Source organism: Aquila chrysaetos, chromosome 3 (assembly GCF_900496995.4).
Source record: "Aquila chrysaetos chrysaetos chromosome 3, bAquChr1.4, whole genome shotgun sequence".
Lineage (NCBI taxonomy): Eukaryota > Metazoa > Chordata > Aves > Accipitriformes > Accipitridae > Aquila > Aquila chrysaetos.
In genome coordinates, this window is record NC_044006.1 from 77,357,459 (window position 1) to 77,377,730 (window position 20,272).

The window sequence follows — 20,272 nt, forward strand, 5'->3', positions numbered from 1 at the left end:
TAAGCTTGATAGAATGTCATTGCCCAATGAGTAACACTGTGTTGATTGGGATCTTCTTCCAGGCAGCTCTAATTGTCTATCATTATTTGTGGCTGAGAACGTCCCTGAGAGAAGGTGATGCCCAGACCCCTCTTGCAGGGTATTCTGCATCAATTTCTGGAATAGCTGGGGCTTGGCAGTCCTGAAGACAGTGTATTTGGTGCAGGTGAATTTACTGGCTTAGTCTGCCTTGCTAGAAAATGCCAAAATACCATATTATTCAATTAGGTACCTCATTTAAGCACTGAAGCAGCCTCATTCCTTTGGCCCAACCCTTCACCTATACATATTTCCTACCAGTGCCCTGCCTATCACTCCTTGCCATAGTGTTTCCAAGTATGGCATTTCTGGCTTAGGAGAAGGAAGAACCAGAAAACATCTGGTGAACTTGGAAGGCAGGACTCAACACTAATCCTGCAATTGTTGAAAATCAGGCCACTATTTTTGTGTCTGCCCTGTTCAACCTTATCTTAACTAACTCATTCAGGGGATTACCACTTTGTTGGCAATTCTCAGTCATGATTTACCTTGAATGAAGTCCAATTAATAAAATAGTTGCCTAAGTGGCAACCAGGAGGCTGTCTAGAAGGAAGCATTTAAAGAATGCAAGTAAGGAGCCCCTAAAAAAATAACAACGCTCTTCCATTTTCTAATACATGGAGGGGTCCAAAGCTCATCTTTGTCATGAAGATTATAATCATCTAGATTGGGTCCTATCCCAAATCCACATACCTTAATTTAATTTGAAATAAATACCAATTGGGGAACACGTTTATAGAGGTGTATTGTCAGCAGCGGCCTTATGCCCAGTGTGTCTAATTATATCAAGCTTTGAGAATTTGACTGAAGGTAATCACGTATTGAGTTTATTCAGGCATCAATAGCCAGTGTGGGTGAAGTAAGGCCAGAGCTGCTGGCAACTCATATTTAAATAACTATGAGGGATGGCTCTTGGAGAAGAATTCATCTCAGCTACACTTAGATGTAGACATCTGGATGTGTCAGTGACCCCACATTCGCTTTATATGAGCAGAAGGGAACAGGAACTTCTAGGGTGTAATTTGACTGGGTTTAGGTCTATACTTGAGGAGAAGATGAGTTATGCTCTCCTTTTCACTGAGTGGATCAATCAGTTCTACAATGACAATAAAAAGCGTGCAGGTGACTAGCACAGATGTGGATGTCCTTTTCTGATCTGGTGAGTCCCACCCAGAAAGCGTGAGCTAGCCCTTTGGCAGACTGCAGGCCAGGAGAAACCGCGCCAGAGCGAAAAGGGATGACTGCAAATTCCCACGGCCGGATCAAAGGGAAGGGTTGAGCTGAAGGGCTGAGCGTGCCTCACCTCTAATCATGGCCCCTATAAAAACACCACCCAGAGCTGGAGGACCGTGTGTGACAGCTGGCAAAGCGGTGGCAGACGATTTGACCAGACCTACCACCCAGGCACGGCTTCCTCTCAGGAAAGCTGCAGAGATGCGTGGGTGGCAGCTGCTGCTATTTTCCTCCCCTCTCAGCACATACCACCGTGGAGTCGTAGGGAAAGGCGAGTCATCATTTACCCGGCCACAAGGTATCATTGAAGATGGATGGAACAAACCCTGGGTTATGTTTAGACTGAAGACGGCTGGGGTTTTGTTTTCCCTCCCCTCTCCCTCAGAACGGTGTGGAGGACACAAAACCAAAGCCACCTCCTTGTAGCAAGAGCAAGGGTGGAGGTGTCCATGAGGACGGCAGAGTCACTGCCCCGGAGAACCCAGGCAGGAGGGATCCAGAGGACAGGCTGTAAAAATGGGGTCAGGCTAAGGCAAGCAGCGGGCAAAGGAGTCCCAATGCACCGCAGCCACAAACAGTGACCCATATCCATGCTCTGAGGCAGCTCTGCTTCTGCTGCTCTACTGCAACGAGCATCCGAGGGAGTGAAAGCTCCCGGTGGGATCTCTGATGCTCAGGTCTGCTCCTGCCCCCAGACACTTACACCGCCGCACCCCAGCATCACCCCACGCTTCACTGAGCTCCGTCAGCAGAGCATTGCCCAAAGCTGGAGGCTGCAAAACCTGTTCACAGGCTTAATGTGAATTTCCTTTCCCAGATACGGTTTTACATTCTCCAGCTCCTTGGAAGTAGACTAGGATGATTTCCCATGGCGTTTTGTTTGTTTGTTTGTTTGTTTGAAATACACTGGCGCTTCACAAGAATTGAGTTTCCCCTGGCATTGTTGGCAACCGACAAGGTTTTAAAGCAGGGACATTCCTATGAGTGCCAAGCATCCACAACACCAAGGCTCACAGTGGCGTTATTTGGTACAAATCCATATGAGAGACAGAGCTGCTGACAGCTAATCTCTTTCCACTTGCCCCCTGCCCTGATGTGTGGGCTGTGCTGCATGTTCTTTGAAGACACCAGATGTCTGAATTAAATCCTTTCCATAACAAATGGGAAGTGTTATGCCAGCTTCCCTGCTGTTTTAGCAATCTTGGCTTCAGGGGGTCGTCACCTGGTCATTGGTGGCATCAGCTGTAGCCCTGATACTACTGTCCGCTTTGCTTAAACAATGGCATTAAGCTGGTTTTGTCCCAGAGACACCAGGAGGGATGCGCGCACCCCTTGGCGCTGTTAACGTCATTCACAGCTTCCTATCTCAGGGAATTTTTTTATAAACCTATAGTATCTCAATCAAGCACATAACGCTGTGCATGATAAGTCAGACATAACTAAGTCTGAAATAAGTCCTCTTAATAAAACTGTCGCTAACCAGCAGCCAGAAGGTTATCTGGGGGAAAGCATTTAGACAATGCAAGCAAGGAGCCCCTCCAGAAAAGAAACAATGTTCTTCTTGTTTCATAGTACACTGAGGAATCCTAATACAAACAGCAAGATTTTCACTTAGCCATGGCAGGGCTACTTTTGGAGAAGGAGAAGGGTTGTTGGGTTTGTTTTTTTTTTATTGTGCTCTTGGGAGACCAATTTAGGAGGCAGAAATGCAGCAGATGGAAAGAGGCCCAGAAGACCATCAAGATCAGTGTCGTTGTGTTGAGGTTACATTTGTATTTCACAAGCATGTGGTTTTTTCCACTAAGACCTTTTTAAACTTATTAATACACATTATCCCCATCATCCCCTCTCCCATTACTTTCTGCTCAGAGCAGTTACGATGTACATAAATTCCTCCGCTGCCCATGGGTAAACCTTGACACATGGTCAAGTCTCATACAACTCCATCCCTTACTGTTGTTTGATAGTTACTCCTGATCTCTCATCTCCTCTGCCTTCTGAAACTCTTTTGGTACGCCTACATTTAGCTCCCAGGGTTGCCCTAAGGACTTTCTTCATTATGTCTACTCAGCTCATGGTCTGATGGGAAGGAAGGCACAGTACAACATACAGACACTCGACTAGAATATGAGCTGTGACACAGGACAGTACAAGATGCTCCACCTGGTCTTCACGGGGAACAGATAAAATATAATGATCATTTTGCAGAGTAGAAACCCAACCATAAAACTCTACTGATATTCTGTGTTTTCAGTTTTACGTTTGGTCCCCAGTGTTTTCAGGAGAAAAATTATTTCAGGTTGGACTGAAATGACAGGTCATTTTGGAATGGCAGAAAATATATTGTTTGAGAGTCAGATAGAGAACTGAATTGCTGACCTCTTAAAATACCTAACTATACTGATAATGAAAGTGAAGTGAACATAGAAATCAACCATTATTTTCAGCTGAACTGGTGAAGACTTTCATTAAAAAGATACGTATTTCAAGATCAGGAAAATGGGGCAAAGTCTTTGTCAAGGTCATGCAGAGGATGCTGCTACATAAGGAAATACACAAGCACGTTTTTCTTCAGCCTGCACTCTTTTCCACCAGAAGATGGTCACCTTGAATCTTTCTTTTATCTGCATTTCCTGAGAGCTGAAAAATTACAGCAGTATATCACCACTGCTCCTACTATAACTTCAGCAGACTTTATGGCTTCCAGGTCCCTACTTTATTTTGGAATAAGCCTGGATGAGGTCTGCCATATTATGACTTTTGATTCACCTGGTCCCTCAAGAAGTGGATGCAAAAGCCTTGTGTGAAAGAGCAGTGTCTGGTTTGGGGTTAGGAAGCACTGGTTTGGGTCTCAGAGTCACTCCATGGGATGCTCCCAGGTGGAGACAGAGCTGGAGAAGGGGAAGAGCTGAGGTAGCACTAAAGGTTATGGGGTGGCGAAGGACTGTGGAGAGACACAAGATCAGTGGTGCAGCCAGATTGAGAAATAGATTTGGGGAACCCATGAGGTTCCTACCCCAAGGAAAGAAATACAACATAATCCTGAACCTCAATACCTCAGCCGTAGTACCGTGCTCTGAATCCCCGCTGAGTGAGGAACCGCAGCCTGGTAAGTCTAGAGGGCACAGCTTCAGCTTTGCACTCTGCAGGAAGCTTGTCCAAGCACGCAGTGACTCAAAGCAGCCTCATTTTTGGTGCTGATGCTCTGCATCTTCAGCCCGAGCCAGAGCGCTGGGTGGCAGTCCCCTGGCAGGGCTTCACATCGCCTTGCTTCTTGCTTTCCCGTAGACACCTTCTGGGGTTTAAGGAGCAGTGCGCTTTTCAATCACTGTGCTTTTCCAACTCTGGTAGTAGGCTATAAATTGATAGCTCCCTTTCTTGGATGGGGAATGTGTTGCCACAACTTTCCGGAGTGCAAAGGGAAATTCCAGAGCTTCGACAGGAGAATGACACAGCCGCTTTGGAGAACTGAGACGGCTTCTGGCAACGGCCAGCACCAGAAATATAAAACACTTTGTAGACTGACTGTTCTCCCTGTAGCAACATGGGTTTGGATTCTCCAACCATTTATTGATGGCTGGCTTCCCGCCTTCTCTGCAACTCCCCCCCTTCACCAGCCCCATCAGCAGATGTTTGTTCAGATGTTCGCAACCATGGAAGAAATTATAAAACCTAAAAAATACCCTCTGTTAAATCCTGGAGGGGAGCCTGGGGTGTAGGAGAGGTCAGACTTTGCCTGTGGTGTCTGCTTGAAGTAGACACTAGCTCATGGGTTGGGTCTTTGATGGAGAAGAACCCCAAGGATACAGCTTGTGGACCACAATGCAACACTTCAGGGGGATTCAGGCCCTCAAACCTCCTGGTAACTGGATGCTAAGAAGGAAAAAGGCCCATCTCTCAACCCACATGCATGGGGGCAGGTGGACTCCACCATTCCACATATAATTATGGGACAGCATTGCACTTGTGCTCCTTGCAATATGATCATCTTAAAATGGACGGTCTGAAACAGGACAGGAAAAATTAGTCACCAGATAATACGTTTGGTGGATATGATATGTTGGAAAGTGCCCAGGAAAAGTGAAACACTTTTGTATTTAAAAATAGCTAAATATTTTACTATTTGATTTGGTAAACAGCTTAAAGTAAGAAAAAATATGAGGTATTACTATTATTACACTTATAATTTTGACATAAAAGCCTTTCCCTTTCTTTCATTTCCAAAATCAAATGTTTTTTCTTGCAAATACTGGCAGCTTTTTCTTATCTTTTTTTTATTTATTTATTTTAGATTCAAATATTTTTATATTGAAGTGGCGTATTTAATGTAAAATTGACTTAAAGAATCCCACCCCCCCACATTAGATCACTCCCAGCCCTACCAAACAATTCTTTTGGGGCTGAACAAATCCATTTTGAGTTGCCAGAAAAGAATTTTTGTGGGTTTTTTGTGTGTTGCTGAAACCTCCTCCTGAAAATTCAAGCTGGTTTCTTTTAATATTTTAATTCCCCCACCAAGCCTAAAAACAACCACCCTTTGCCAAACTAATTTTGGTCTCAGATGACACAGTTGTGTAACTAACTCCTCTAGGCTGCTGATTGATGTGTCAGTCATGCTAGTAGTGAATGAGACCACGTGAGACATTAAGTTGGCCTAAGTGAAATGAGCTTGATGGGTCTCAGGCAAGACGCAGCAGAAGGGCAGCTGTAAAGCAAAAATCTCCTGGAAACCAAGGAGTCATTTTTTGATGTGGAAGCTGAAGCTTTTGCTTGCACACAGTGAGGTGCCCCGAGAAAGAAAATACCTTGGCAAAGTCCATCCACCAGCAGCACCAGCCACCACAACCATCTACCACGCTTTTCTTCCTCCAAGGTCTAGTCTGACAGTGTTTTGCAGCCCAGCGACGCATGCAAAAGAGCTTCAGTGTCCTGGGTAGAAAATATTAAGGTTTTCCCGGACATACGCAGACACAACCCTATACCGTGGGGTTCACAGAGCAACACGACGCAAACATCACACTCTCCCAACTCTGTCCCAAAGGTGTTGTTTTTCTCCACCATCGGCATTGCAGCCATCACCACCCCAACCCTCCCAGGGATGGGATGATGCCAACCACCAGCCCCCAGCAAATCCCGTCCATCCTCGTGCACTTGCAGCTCCGGGAAAATCAAACAGTAGCTGGACCCCTTTAAAATGTCACACCCCTTGTCCTGCAACTGTCTTGAAAAAAAAACAGGAATAAGCTGCCAAAGAGTCACCGTGATAACATGCTGGCAACGGGGAGAGCTCTGCTTTCCTTTCATGAAGCTGGCAGGCGCAGCGCACATGCTGCTCCCAAAATAATCACACTATAACCCAGCCCCAGTTTCAAATGGGCCAAAACTTCCCCGTTGAAAATCCACGAGCACAAAGTAGTATCTGCCATACTTGGTACTCTGGGGTTTGGGGTTTTTTTTGGTTTGTTTTTTTTAAATTATTTTCTGAAGCAGGACGTTATTCATTGTGAGCAGAAAAACAGCGTGCTCTGATCTCGCTATGTAACCACAGCCGTACTGGATGTTCCTGCCCGTCCCCAGCACCACTGGGGAGCTCAAGTCCGAAAAGCTGAGCCCCAGCTGGGAGACTGGTCAAGAGGATGGAAATTTTAAATCCTGCCCTTTTATCAAAATCTCAAATTCCAATGGAAAAAAAAAAGAAGGAGAAACCCTTTCCCTCTCCCTGCACCACCATGAGTTTTTCTTTTCAGTTCAGCCTGCTGGGGTTCTTTGCTTGATTTAGAGGTTTATTTATTTATGTAGAAAGAAGCCAAATCTGAAGTTTCCTATAACTGCAATTGGAGCTGACGTTTCAGAGTTTTGTTTTGGGTTGTTTTTGGTCCGCTTACAATGGTGTCAATGTCCAAAACCTGATCATATTAACAAGTGCTCCGACCCGTGACGGTTTTCTCCAGGCTTTGCAGCGGAGCCTGCAAGGTGACACAGAAAAACAAGTTTCTCCCGAGACCCACAAAGTCTGTGCATGTCCCGCAGCCTCAGTCCCCTACACTCTTTCGCCCTCATTACAGCCAGCTCCTGCCATCATACACAAGGATGTTGGAGGCAGATTCAGTCGCCGTGTTTATAAAGTGCTGTCACCAAGCAGCATGCATTCAATGACTCTTCATTTCTGGACTGAGAGGGGTGCATTTTGGGGGGGGGAATTCTTTTTGCAACCATTAAATTAAAGAGAGACAACATATTTACCCCTGCCAGGCTGTGACTGTTACCTACTAGTCAGCACTAACCACAAACACTGAAAAGTTTGAGCTATTTTCCTTACCAACATTTTATTTTTCTTCTTCTTCTTTTTTTTTTTCTTCTTTTTTTTTTCTTTCTTTTCCCCCCAAGCACTCAGCAGTTATTGTCAGGCTGCTCTTAACCATAGCTGGTTTCTCAGTGATGCCTTTTTTCATTTCCTTGCTCCCCGTTGCTGTTTTTTTAAGGCTGGGTGCGTTAGAAACCGGTTTGTTTTTCTAAGATTGTTCACAGCAGCAGACTTCTTGCAGGAGATTTTTCAGTCACGTCTGCCCAGTGGCTGCGATGTTCCACTGCCTCCCAGAAAACACAAACGATAGATTGTCACTGTTTCTATTCTGGGTTTTGGATGCGTAATTTTTGTTGGAGCAGAACAGTTTTTGCATGCTGGAGGCTGGGCAGGCTCCGGCCAGGTCACGGGCTGAGGGCCACCTTCCTTCATTCCCAGCACGATCCCGACAGGACGGGCTGCATGGTTCGGCAATCCTGCACCCATCGGAGGGCTGGCAGGGGGGCACTGGTCCCCAGGTTGGCCAGCCAGGCACCTCGCATGGGTATGGTGTGTGCTCACACATGCACCGGGCATTTGGATAAAGAAAAACTTTACAGGGGTATGCACGGGTGTAAATGTTTGCTCATCTATATATATGTCTCTATATATGTGTGTATTGATTCATATACACATATGAATATACATAAATGCACACTCACATTTCTTTCCTATATACATGTCTATGCACACATGCACATACTATATATACATACACACACACTTACTACATATATATATATGTATATTATGGAATCCTAGAATGGTTTGGGTTAGAAGGGACCTTAAGGATCATGTAGTTCCAACCCCCCTGCTGTGGGCAGGGACACTTTCCACTAGACCAGGTTGCCCAAAGCCCCATCCAGCCTGGCCTTGAACACTGCCAGGGATGGGGCATCCACAGCTTCTCTGGGCAACCTGTGCCAGTGCCTCACCACCCTCACAGCGAACAATTTCTTCCTAATATATATAATGTATGCACCACTCACATTGACAACCATACACAGTCATTAACCCCCAAGGCAGTCAGAGAAACCAGAAGTGAGAGAGGATGGTTTATAAAGGACCGGTCTAAATCTGCACTGATCCTTTTAAATCTAGGGGCTAGCATCTTTTGGATCTAGAGCACAGATCTTTGGAAAAATAGGATGCAGGTATTCAGCTGGGATAAATCAGCATGGATGAATGAGTGATTGGCAGGGGCTGTGATAATTAACCCCCTGCTGGGAATTAGTCTGTGACGTGGACAGCATTCACGAGCAAAAGCCACTAAAGCTGTCCTGATCCCTGTTATTAGTGTCAGTAACACCCAGTTCCCTGGCTATGGCTGGGATTCTGGGAAGCAGCTATCTCGTCAAAGAGAGCTGGGCTGCAAGCCGACCGCATACTCTGAGCATAGCATGATGATTTCAGTTTAAATTTAGGTGAGTCCCACTCTGCCTGTCTGCTTTTTTGGGTTTCAGATTGCAGATAGGACAGGGAAGGGAACAATGCCATGTAAGATGTGTGCAGACAATGAGACATGAAATTAAACTCAAGAAGGAAATTTGCTTAGGAGAGAAAAAAACAATATTCTGGGGATTACATTGGCATTGCCCCTCTACTAACATTACATCCATTTCCTTTCCCATATTTCTTTCCACTTCTTTACACTGGCCAGCATATGATAATTTTGTACATATATATATGAAATATTGTTAGGAAATACGCTTTGATGTTGCTTTGTTGTTGCTGGTTTTAATAATACCTGGGCTTTAACCAACCCTTTTGTCACTTGGGAACCTTACAACAAAGTCTAAGCAAACAGATCAGTCCCTGGGCTGGGGGAGGAAAGAAGGTGGAGGTGGAGAAGCTCACTACTAGTCTAACACCAGAAAGCTCTATACTGTGAGACTGTTCAGAGCCACTACAGCTGCAGGAGAGGCTGGGATGATTTCGGACTCAAAGTCCCAGAGCCTGTGCAGCGAGGTGGGCAGGTCTCATCGGCTGGAGGGATGTGCATAGAAAGGCAGCAGGAGCTCTTCCCGTGCTCCTCGTCTTGGTGCAAAGCGAATTGGTTACCCCGCTTCTGGCCAGTCCAGAGCAGGTACCCGCTGCATGCCTCTGCCCGAAAATCACTGTAGATACACTCTGCCTTTTCCTGCTGCCAAGGGGAACTGCTCCGTAGCAGCTTTTAGGTATTTATATCAGCCCCACTCTTCTAAGACATCAAAACCCTTCATGAAAGCCCCTCTCAGAGCTATAATTATCACTGTCTCCAGTTTGCTTCTGCAGCACGTAAGTGCAGAGATAGGTCTTTACCCAAGGCGACTGCTCCCAAGGTCACCGTCGGGGCTTGCACAGCGAAGCTGAAGGGCTCTTTCACTTGAGAATGCATTTCATATGGAGATGCATTGCCCTTGGCCAGCACGGCAAGGACTTGGTGACAGTTCGGTAACCAGCCTGCCCCAGGGAAGGGATGGGGCGCAGGACCAGGAGGGAAGGCAGCACATCATCATCTGAGTCATGTCCCCATCAGCTTACAACCTATGTGGCTCTGCTCCACACCCACTAACGCCTTTTTCCATCCTGTCAGCACAGGCACCGGGGAAAAGTACACCCAGTCACCTCTGCCTGAACACTAACCTCTTTGCAAAAGTTAGGGGAAACCCAGAAAAGTTTCTGTTTCTATTAAGAGCCACTGTTCTTCTCCGCCCCCATCCCTCCTATAGCTACTCTCAACATTTTTTCCCCTTCTCCAAGTGAAGATTTAACTGGTTTACGAGAGGAATAAATACTCTGTCTCTACAGTCCAGCTTTCCAGCAACCTGGGAAAAGTTAGCACTTTGGCCAGGGCCTTCTGCATGCTCTGAGCTGTGCATTTAATTTAAATTTAATAGTTATTGCACGTTACACAAATGGCGATTAAAACCATATTGATTGAGGTTTAGCAGCTATGTGAGAAATGCAGACCTTATTACAGAGCTGCTCCGTATCCAGAGTGTGCTTTTAATAACTCCCTGCTCATCAAGGGGCAGATTGGAGAGAGAAAAAGGAAAAGGCAAGGCTGGGAGGCACCGGCTGAAGGGATGACGGTAAGGCTGCAGGTTGGGCAGCTCTCACTCGCTTCCCACCTTGGGCACACACACCCATAGCACGAGATCTCCGCACAGATATGTTGATTACTTCCCCATCTATAAATCAAAGAAAACCTACCTTACACACAACTACAGACGTGCAGACAAGCCTACAGAGGCTACATCCACACCACGTGCTGGAGAAGCAGACAAACATGTCGGCTGAGATCTCAGAAGACCATGGCAGGATGTATTGCTGTAAGGGCTTTCTAGGTCAGGACCTGCTGCAGAGCCACTTGAAAACCCCAGAAACTGTCAAAACAGGACTTATTTGTTATTCTTTCATCCCCCCCCCTTTTCAAAAAGCTGCAAAGTTCATTTGGTGACAAAGCAGAAATAAACAACCTCTTGTGTCCTAGTTTGTCTGAGATAACAACTGAAAAGAGAAAATGAACCGGGAAAATAATAACGCCATTGAAATCACCCTGCTGAGAGCAGTGCAAACGCTTTCAAACCAACTCTTTGCTTTTGCATAATTCTTTGCTTTGCACAATTTGCACAATTTCTGTGCTTCGCGCAGAAGTGAAAGCAGGCTGGGAAATACTGCAGAGACAAGGGGTGTATAAATATCAGGGGAGACAGAAAAAGATGTGAAACATGCAGGTGTACAAGAGGAAATGTAGAGGGAGATGAAAAAATCCCCTAGACATGCTTGCAGAAAATCTTACTTTCGATGATTTCAAATGAGTCAGTAAAGCTGGGCTACCCTTGGGCAAGGTTTACCCAATGCCACAGCCTTGTCTTCTGTATTAGGGAAATAAAGTTAATGGTGTTTAAGACCTTCTACAGAAACCATCTCCTTTCCATAAGCGACTAAGGAAAGCCACGTTCAGAAAATCATGCTGCGTTCCTGCCTCTCAGCAATCCAGATACAGACTCAGAAAGCTACACATTTTACTTTCAAGGCCTGAGGATTCAGTAATGCTGCAACTCTGAGTTATTTCAAATAAAGAAGAACATATGAAACTTGACAGGTTTTCCTCTCCGCATCCCTCAGACCAAGCTGAGCTGTTTACAGGTTTGGTTTTGCACATCCCTGTGCCACAGACATCAGACATTGCAGAAAAGTTATTTTTTGGCAGCTGCATAACAGAGACTTGGAAGAGGAAACTGCCCAGAAAATTTTTTTTTTTTTTTTAATCATCCTACTACATATTTTAGGGTGCCACTGAGCAATTTCCAAATTTTCAGGGGAAAAGTCATTTTGATTAAGAATGAAAACAGGTTTGGGTTTTGTGTTTTACTTGATGACAGTTTTAGTTGGAAATGAGGCAGAAAAATTGTTCCAGATAGGTCAAAATGTTCTCTTTTGCCCAAATTGAAGTAATTTCAACCATTAAAAATTTCTGGGTATTTTTTTATATAAGAAGGAAAGAACCCTCCAAAATTAATAGCTGCTTCAGATCAAAAAGAATCTAAACAGGGAATCAACTAAAAAAACCTGAAACTGGTAATTTTCTTTATCCTTTTCAGATTTCTTTGGAAAACCCTTTGCAAAATCTGTGTGTATTTGAAAAACATTCTGGTACCACCAAACTGCACTTTTCAAGTCTCCCCGAAAACTATTTTTACGAGAAACGTCACCCAGCTCTGTGAACAAGAGCGATATACAAAGATAGCCAGACTTTTATTGGCCCAGAAAATTCATCTGGAAAGCTCCTTCAATTTCCAGTGCTGTTCGGTTTTGGCCCTAAGAATGAGTGGAATATACCACAAAGAAACCCTTTTGCTGTGTTTTAATGCATGCTTGCTCAACATCTTACTCTTTCTTCGTTGCTCTGCATCCTGGCCTGTATCTCTTGGGGATTATCTCTTTTGGGGATGCTACAGCCCCGGGGACTTGAGTCATCCCACCCTTATTCTGATGAAACATTTCACTGGGTCAAGGCTACAGGTTGTTTCCTAGCGCTGAAATCCCTTTACACCTTCAGGCACTGATTCATTTCTGTCAAGCAAGCTGCCAAATCCATGTCAGCCTGGGGCCATCTGCTCCGAAGGAAGGGACAGGAGGGACAAAGGTGCTCTCTCCGCTATTAAAAGCTGCCCTGCAATGGCCAGCCTGGCTGGGAATGCCCTGTGCTTCCATGGGGTGACATGGAGTGTGATAAATAAAGGAGAGAATAAAAGAGCAGAGCTGCCTTTAGAATGGCATGTTAATTACGCTTATCTCTGCTACGCAGAGAGTGTGAGACCGGGTACGAAAAAGCACCATTTATAAAGGGAAAGTGCTATGCTGCGGACTTGAGCTGTCATGAATTTGGAGGGGGATCCCTCCAGAAGGATGATCCTTTTCCAGCTCCCACTCAAAGCAATTGCTGCCCACCATGACCTGAAATCCTCAGGTCAGGTTTTTCTGAGGAAGGACCACAGGCTGCTGAATTTGGATTCCCCCCGGATTCGTGGCGTTGATGGATCGGGAGGATGCAGGATTTTCTTTCAGACGTGGTAGAGATCACTTGGGTTCAGGATCCTGCAGATCTGTTCTCCTCCATGGTCAGCCCAGAGCCAGGATTTTGGAGTAGGTCCATCATTTCTTTTAGAGTAGGGCCTCGGGCAGAACTGCTAACACTCAGCAGCCAATGTCTGTACTGTGGAAAAGTCCCCAGACTGGTAGAAATCCAAATCTATACAGCACCATACAAACCAGATAGTTTTACTGGTTTGCATCCAGGCACAGCCCAGCTCTGGCAGGGCTCTACTGGTAAGCACCGAGTACTTGCAGTTCTCGTTAGTTGGGCATAAAAATGAGCTACCAGGGGTCTTCGCTGCATCCAGGTCGTGGCTCCAGTGTGCCTATACTTCAGTGGTCCCTCTTCTCTACCACTGCTTTATTCGATCTACCTTAGGTGCTCATCTTTGGGTGAAATGAACGAACTTCTGAAAGTGCCTGTTTCTCTTTAGCAGCTGTACTGGGAGCCTGAAGAGACTAGCTCAGGCTTGAGTATCTAACTTGTAGATGCCTGAAATACCGCACGTGAATCCCACTTTTTTAATTCCTTTCTTTCTTTCTTTGTCATTGGGCCCAAAATGCTTTTCCCTAACCAAAATCTTTGGGCTCAGCAGAGCTCATGTGAGTCAAAGTCTGCATATGGGATGTCAGATTAGGTGATTAAACAGCCTTAAGCTCTGTAAAACAAGTACTCACCACGCTCAGTGACATGAAATGCTAATAGTTCATGTAGGAGCCTTTGGCCTTCTTCAGTCATCCTCATCTTTGCATTTGGTGTAGGCTGAGCAGGGCAGAGGACTCCGGTTATCTGGGGTTTGAGTGGAATTTCTCCTCTTTTATTCTTTTCTGGTTCTTCTCCTGTGCCCACCACGAGGGTATCAGGGCACGTTGGTACATTATCTTGTGCAAGAGGGAAGTGGGTCACATATTAATTAGTTGTGGAAACTTTTGAATAATGCAATCCAAACCTCCAGTCACCCTCTGCACTTTTTTGGATTGTCTACTAAGACCATGTGCTTGAGATAGTAACTTGAACTTGTGCAGCCAAAGGTTTCAGGGTGGAGTTCCTTTTCTTTACTATAACCAGCTGAGATAGACATCTTATGTAAACTAAATGTCTAGGTTCCCTCTGTAGAAGCCAGACTGGACTTTTTCCACTTTCAATTTTATTCATCCCATCCTAAGAAAGATATCTGATATTTAAAAAAGGTGGCATCTGAAATCTTCCTCTGGAGTTACAGGACTTTGTACCATTATTATGCTGAAAAGGGACTTTTCTCTATGCATCTGAAGATATTTTGCCAGATCTATGCAATTTTTGAGCACATACCTAAGAGGCATTCGCTGCTCGCTAAATTAAAAATAAATCACAATAAGCTTACAAAAGTCCTTACACCTTGCCAGAGCGCTGGTCCATAGCAAGAATGGTGAGTCAGAGGCCAATCCCATAAAGCTCAAAAGGAAACATTTCCTACTGACTCCCACAAGCTTGCAATGGTGTCTCTTGTCTTTGCTAAACTTTCAGTCTTTTTGCCTGGGGCCTCCTCAAGACTCACTACTCAAATTTCTCTGTGTTTGAAACGCTCAGGAAAAAGCCACTGAGAGAGAAGGAGGCCCAGCATGGGCTGGGTTTAGCCTGGCAGGTGTCTGCCCACTTCAGAAACCTTCAAATATGTGAGCACAGGAGGGAAATTGCTCTCTAAAAGTATTTCTACTGAGATGCACTGTAGGACAATAATAATAATGGTGATGACAATGGAAATGTGTAGCACCTGGAAGGAAGGAAACCAAGGGAAAAAATAGGTTGGAGAGAGAAAGATGAGAGGGTGTTGGGAGGTTGAACGCCTATGGTGGCCACCTTCAGCTGTCTTGATGCCTGAAGACTTGGCCAAACTGTCAATGAGATGTAACATCCTTACATGTTTCAAAGTGGGCAAAGACCTGCATCCCCCCCACCTCTTACTAAAACATAACCTGATTTCTTCTTCCAAGCTGACTATGGTATGTGTACGCTGCATGGGATATCCAGACAGGCTTTTTCTGAATCAGACAAGCCCTTAGTTGTCTGGATGTCTTTAGTATGTCCCAGGTCATCACCTATCTACTCAGGGACTCAAAGAAATGGTCCCCACCCCGAGTACTGTGCTGCCCTGTGTGGGTGGCTCAGGGACAGCTCAGTACCACCTTCTACCTGAGGCACTGTTGACATAGCTGTGTTTTTCTGGTACAAAGCAGAGGGGAGACAGAGTGGTGAATCGCTTTGAAGAAACCTGCTCCTGTTGTCTCTGCACCAGAGGGAAGGGGTTCTTCAACACGCTGAGATTCGACTCATGCCCGCGCTGGGATGTCCTAACCTTGGCCCAGCAAATGGCTTCTTCTGGCAAGAAAAAAAACCTCTTTCCTAAGTAAACCCTGTCGTATGATGCTTTCCATGGGTCTGGGTTGCAAAGGACCTTACACTCCTGCCACCAGCCAGCTACAGGTCACCCGCTGCTGAGCCTCCCACGCCAGAAGAGATGTGGGCCCGTAAGCTCATCCCCCGTTTCCCTCACACATCCAAATAAAATACTTGATTTGCACACTCAGAATCTCTCTCAAGTGGGCCAACACCTCAGATTCCTTATTCACAAAGAAGCCTTTTTGCCTACAAAACCCTTCACCCCTACACCCCCCCCCTTTCTTACAGAAGTCAAGGATATAGCTAAATTCCTCTTTCTGAATAAAAGGTACATTCAAAAGCCCTCACACAGCTACAAAACTTCAAGAAGTCAGGGCACACACCCCACAGCTACTGATTGCACACAGAAACTCCTCAAAACCGTGACTACGAAACCTCTGTCTCACACAAGTAGGCACAAAGGTGTCACATGCTGCTTCACCCTCTCTTGTACACACATTCATTACTCCCATAAACCAAATTTCTTTAATACAGCCACGTGTTTAATAGAGCATTTTTTTCTCTCATGCACACTAAGGCAACACATTTACCCAACAAACAAAATCCTTTTTACCCACAAAGTGTCTCCTGCTTTTTCATTCCCCCTTCTAAGCACTTCTCACAGGTATGTCCACTATTAACTCATATACATTTCCCCCACATCCAAGCTCACTCTGAAATAATCATTTCAGTCACTTCAGCCCAGAATAAATTCTCCAGCAAGGCACCAAAAACTACTGTGACGATCCCACCTAACAGGGCATTTATTTGTTGTCAAAATGGGATTTTTTTTCCCCCCACGAAAATCAATCCACCTCCCCCAAGAGACGTTTGCTTCCCTCCCCGCAGACGGCAGCCACCCCAAGCTCCGCTCAGCCCTGCTTCACGCCGCGGCAGATGTTCGCCCGTGTACCCCCGCACATCTGCCCAGCTGCAACCCTGCCGTCGCGCTGCGGCACGCTCGGAGCTCTGGAACCGAGCAGACAGGCGAGTCCGGCGGGATCTCATCTTTACCGGCACGATGCCTGCTTTATTTCCCTTGTGGCTGACTCCCATCCCGGATGCTTTTACACGTTTTCTTGCAGAAAAAGGGAAGAAGCTTTTATTTTTTTAGGATCCCTGCAGATGTTCAGAAGCCTGCAGGGCTTTCGGGGAGAACAGGTTTCACGTGGCTTCAGGATCATAGTACTCCACAAAAATAAACGATGACTGTTTTTCCCCAGGCACCTGTATTACTGCATGCTGCTACAATAAGCATATCAAGTGACGACAAGGGAAGGTGCGGTTATTAAAGATAACTCTGTATGGTAAGCTGTGTCCCATCCAGGTCCTCACATAACGCCAGCTGTCTCTGCGTGGCCTTTTTGTACCCAGGACTCACTGGACTCTAAGCACACGTCATCTCAGCTAAATTTAGCTGCTGAAATGTTGGCACCCAAATACCTGCCTCGTCTCCCTTTATCAACAGATCAGCATCTCCCAAGGGTGATTCAGTCCATCCTGATATAGGTGTTTTGCACCGCTGCAAGGGATAAACCTCTAGAGAGTTTCTCTCTGCTGATTATAGACGATCTGTTTAAGATCAATGATCAACTTGCCAATGGTTAAAGCTAGATGAGCCAGTCCCACTTTCTGTGTCCATAACAATAAAAGACAAATCCTGTTTTGCATCAGCCTTACTATTTTTCAGGAGAGCAGAATAAATTTCTGGCAAAATGTGCCTCCCTGCTAAAAGACAGCATTCAGGTGGAAATGAATTAGATATATGGAAAAAACAGTCTTCTTGCTATAAGATCTCTTCAGGACAATCTGTTCCCCAAAGTAAAGAGGTTCAGGGGCCATTCTAGAGAAACATTTTCTTAAAAAAAACCTCGTGGACTCAGCCAAACTCTTACAGAAAAACAAAGAAAAAAAAAAAGCCAAACTCTTTTCTATAAGTTGCAAACAACATTCAGTCACACCCAATCTACTTTGAAAATTTCTAAGTATTGGATTAAATCCTATGGGAATGTACATATGAGTAACATTAAAACTTCAGAATAACTGCATTTACTTAAGGGGATGTATCTCACGTTTAGGCCACTGTAACTGAGATCTCAATAGAGACCCAATACAGACTGAGACCATGAAGCAGCAAGAGAAAGAAAATGGGATTCTGGCGTGCAAAATAAGGCTCTTTTAAACCATTATCATGACAGCAGACTATAACAGTCAGGAAAATTGAAACAAGAAGTACTTTTCTCTACCACAGAAATATTTTAGTTCTGAGACTTTCGAGTGTCTAAAAAAAAGTTTAAAAATTCCAAACACAAAATTGCGCAATAAGGTCTGAGAATAAATATTGATAATTTGAGACAATCCCATCAAAAGATGCATTTTGATCATTTTTAACATTTTGTTTTGATACAAGGTTGTTTTCCTTGCCTTTTTTAACTACAGATTATCTTCTGCATGAAAACAAGAAACAGTTTCATCCTGGAATGCAGAAATGGAATGTTTGGAGAATTTCAAAACTCATTAAAGCATTTTTTTCGAATGTTGTACAATGATCTAGGGACGTATTCTGATCTACACCAGATGGCTTGAGCTCCACCAGAGCTAGCTTTATGAAGCAGGAAGCAGTATATTTGCCAGACCCAGCCCCTCTGCACAAATATTTTCAATTTTGACAAAAGTATTTTTGATGAAAAACATTTAATTGAAAAATTCCCAGGAAAACTTCTCTAGAGGATATCATCTCCCTTTGCTATGAGTTTTGGATAAAAAAATCCCCACCAGACCCAAACCATGCATCTACCAATGCTTTCCCTACACCAATTTTCTGTATGGTAGATAATGGAATAGTCTCTGCGAAGATGAAGAGATGTTATCATGGGAGTACTGGATTTACTTATTTTTGAGGAACTCAATACATATTTTTTTAGCACTTTAGAAAACATGATAAGAGTCCATAATTGCAAGTTGTGCTGGAAGGAAAAATAAGAATTTGCATGAATAAGAATGCAGAGTGAGTAAGTTTAAAAGAAAAATGCAGAAATGAATTGACTTCAAGTCCTATTTGGATGAAAATGTATTTGATGATCCTGAAATTGTGTTGGCTACAAAGATGCCTGTCTATTTTTTAAGTGGTACCAGTCTGGGGGTTGGGTTTTTTTTTAATTACAACTCATCTTGCTACTGGACTTAGCTGCCCTTCATACCACAATGTCATAGTATCCCAGCTGAATATTACCGCAATGTCATGGTATCCTGGCTGAAGCTGTCTGTGCCCTTGAAGAGAAGTTATTGCAATTGCCCCCTCCTCCTTTTACAGTGCAGGAATGTTAAGTACAGAGATGTTAGCAGAGAGCTGGATCCCACCACGTACCACTTGCCCAAGGTCACACTGGAAGTTCTTCTCAGAGCATGGCACTAACTCTGGTGTCATTACTTTAAAAACTAGCCCCAAGCCAAATTCCTTGTAATTTGGCTTCTTCTTACTCTGCCTGTGGCAATTGCCTTTGCTGCTCACTTTCTGCTCAAAACCAAGAGCTACTTTTGGAGAATGTCATCTCGCAGCATTGAATATGCCACCACGAGACCCAAGCCCCACCAGACCCAAATTGCTTCTTCCAATGCCAGGTTAAAAGATACGTACTTTGATAGAAGCTGGGTTAAATTCAACTTCTTTTTTGGGTTCTGGTTCTGCTGGTTTAGGCGCTGGTTTGGGTTCTTCCTTCTTAGGTTCGGCCTTCTTAGGTTCAGGCTTCTTTGGAGGCATGTTGGTTTGCTGGTGGGCTGCTTTAGAAAGGGAGAGAAGGAGACAGACGGACAGACAGGGAAGGGGTGGCTGCTGCAGGATAAATCACCAGCGCACACAGGTCTTTATCCCCCTCCAGTCTCTTGAAGTCACACATTGTGTCACTCTCAGACCTGTCACATGTCAGAGCTTACAATAGGGCCACTGCTATAAAAGGACAAGACATTTACCCGGCTATTTTAGAGCCATCGGATACGGCATTGTTCCGAATTAGCACTTAAATGGAAAGAGAGTTTGGGGGTTTTAGGTCTGGGGCTGGCGCTGGGTCAAACATTTTTGGTGTGCGTGTGCATTCGTGTACGCGTACAAGGGGGAGGTTGGGTTACGACCCAGGTCCCATCGATGGGTTTTCTCCTCCCCGTGCTGACACTTACCTTCCCAGCTCACTTGCTGCAGAGGGTCTCTCTCTCTTTCAGGCTGGACGGCACCGCTGGCCTTTGTTCTGCTGCAGTTCATTAAAAGGCAAGCACGGATTTATATTTAGACACGAGGATGGAGCTGTACGGGACGTTGACCATCAACATGTCAGCTGGCGCAGGGGAGAATTCACGCCTCAGATCACACACTGGTCTTCTCCTGGGAAGGTGCAAAGGAACAGTATTGCTTATAGCAGAATGCATCTAACGAGCAGGGAAAAAAAAAACCAAAACCACACACACACACAGAGTCTAGGATAGAACTAGGTGTCTGTAAGTGCATCCTCATGGCTGAGATTTTCCAGACCATTTTAGGGACCTGAATGCCAGATTCCTATTAAAATAACTAAGATAAGGGTATCCATTTGAAGCTTTTCTAATCCCAGCCTTACTTTGATTTA

General features: G+C 44.9%; 1 protein-coding gene across 2 annotated transcripts in view; it reads right to left on the minus strand.

Moving 5' to 3' along the window:
- The window catches only part of MYL3 (myosin light chain 3), a 36,578-nt gene extending 16,559 nt beyond the window's left edge, over positions 1–20,019 (minus strand). The window contains exons 1-2 of one of the 2 annotated variants that reach the window (XM_030010455.1): positions 19,830–20,019; positions 19,294–19,433 (exon numbers count right to left, since the gene is read on the minus strand). In XM_030010455.1, the coding sequence (XP_029866315.1) occupies positions 19,294–19,433; positions 19,830–19,911 (222 nt within the window). In that variant the 5' untranslated portion in view covers positions 19,912–20,019. Of the gene's footprint in view, positions 1–19,293; positions 19,434–19,625; positions 19,645–19,829 lie in introns of those variants that run through there. The other variant, XM_030010456.1, reaches the window with a different exon arrangement.
- Between the last annotated feature and the right edge of the window lie 253 nt (positions 20,020–20,272).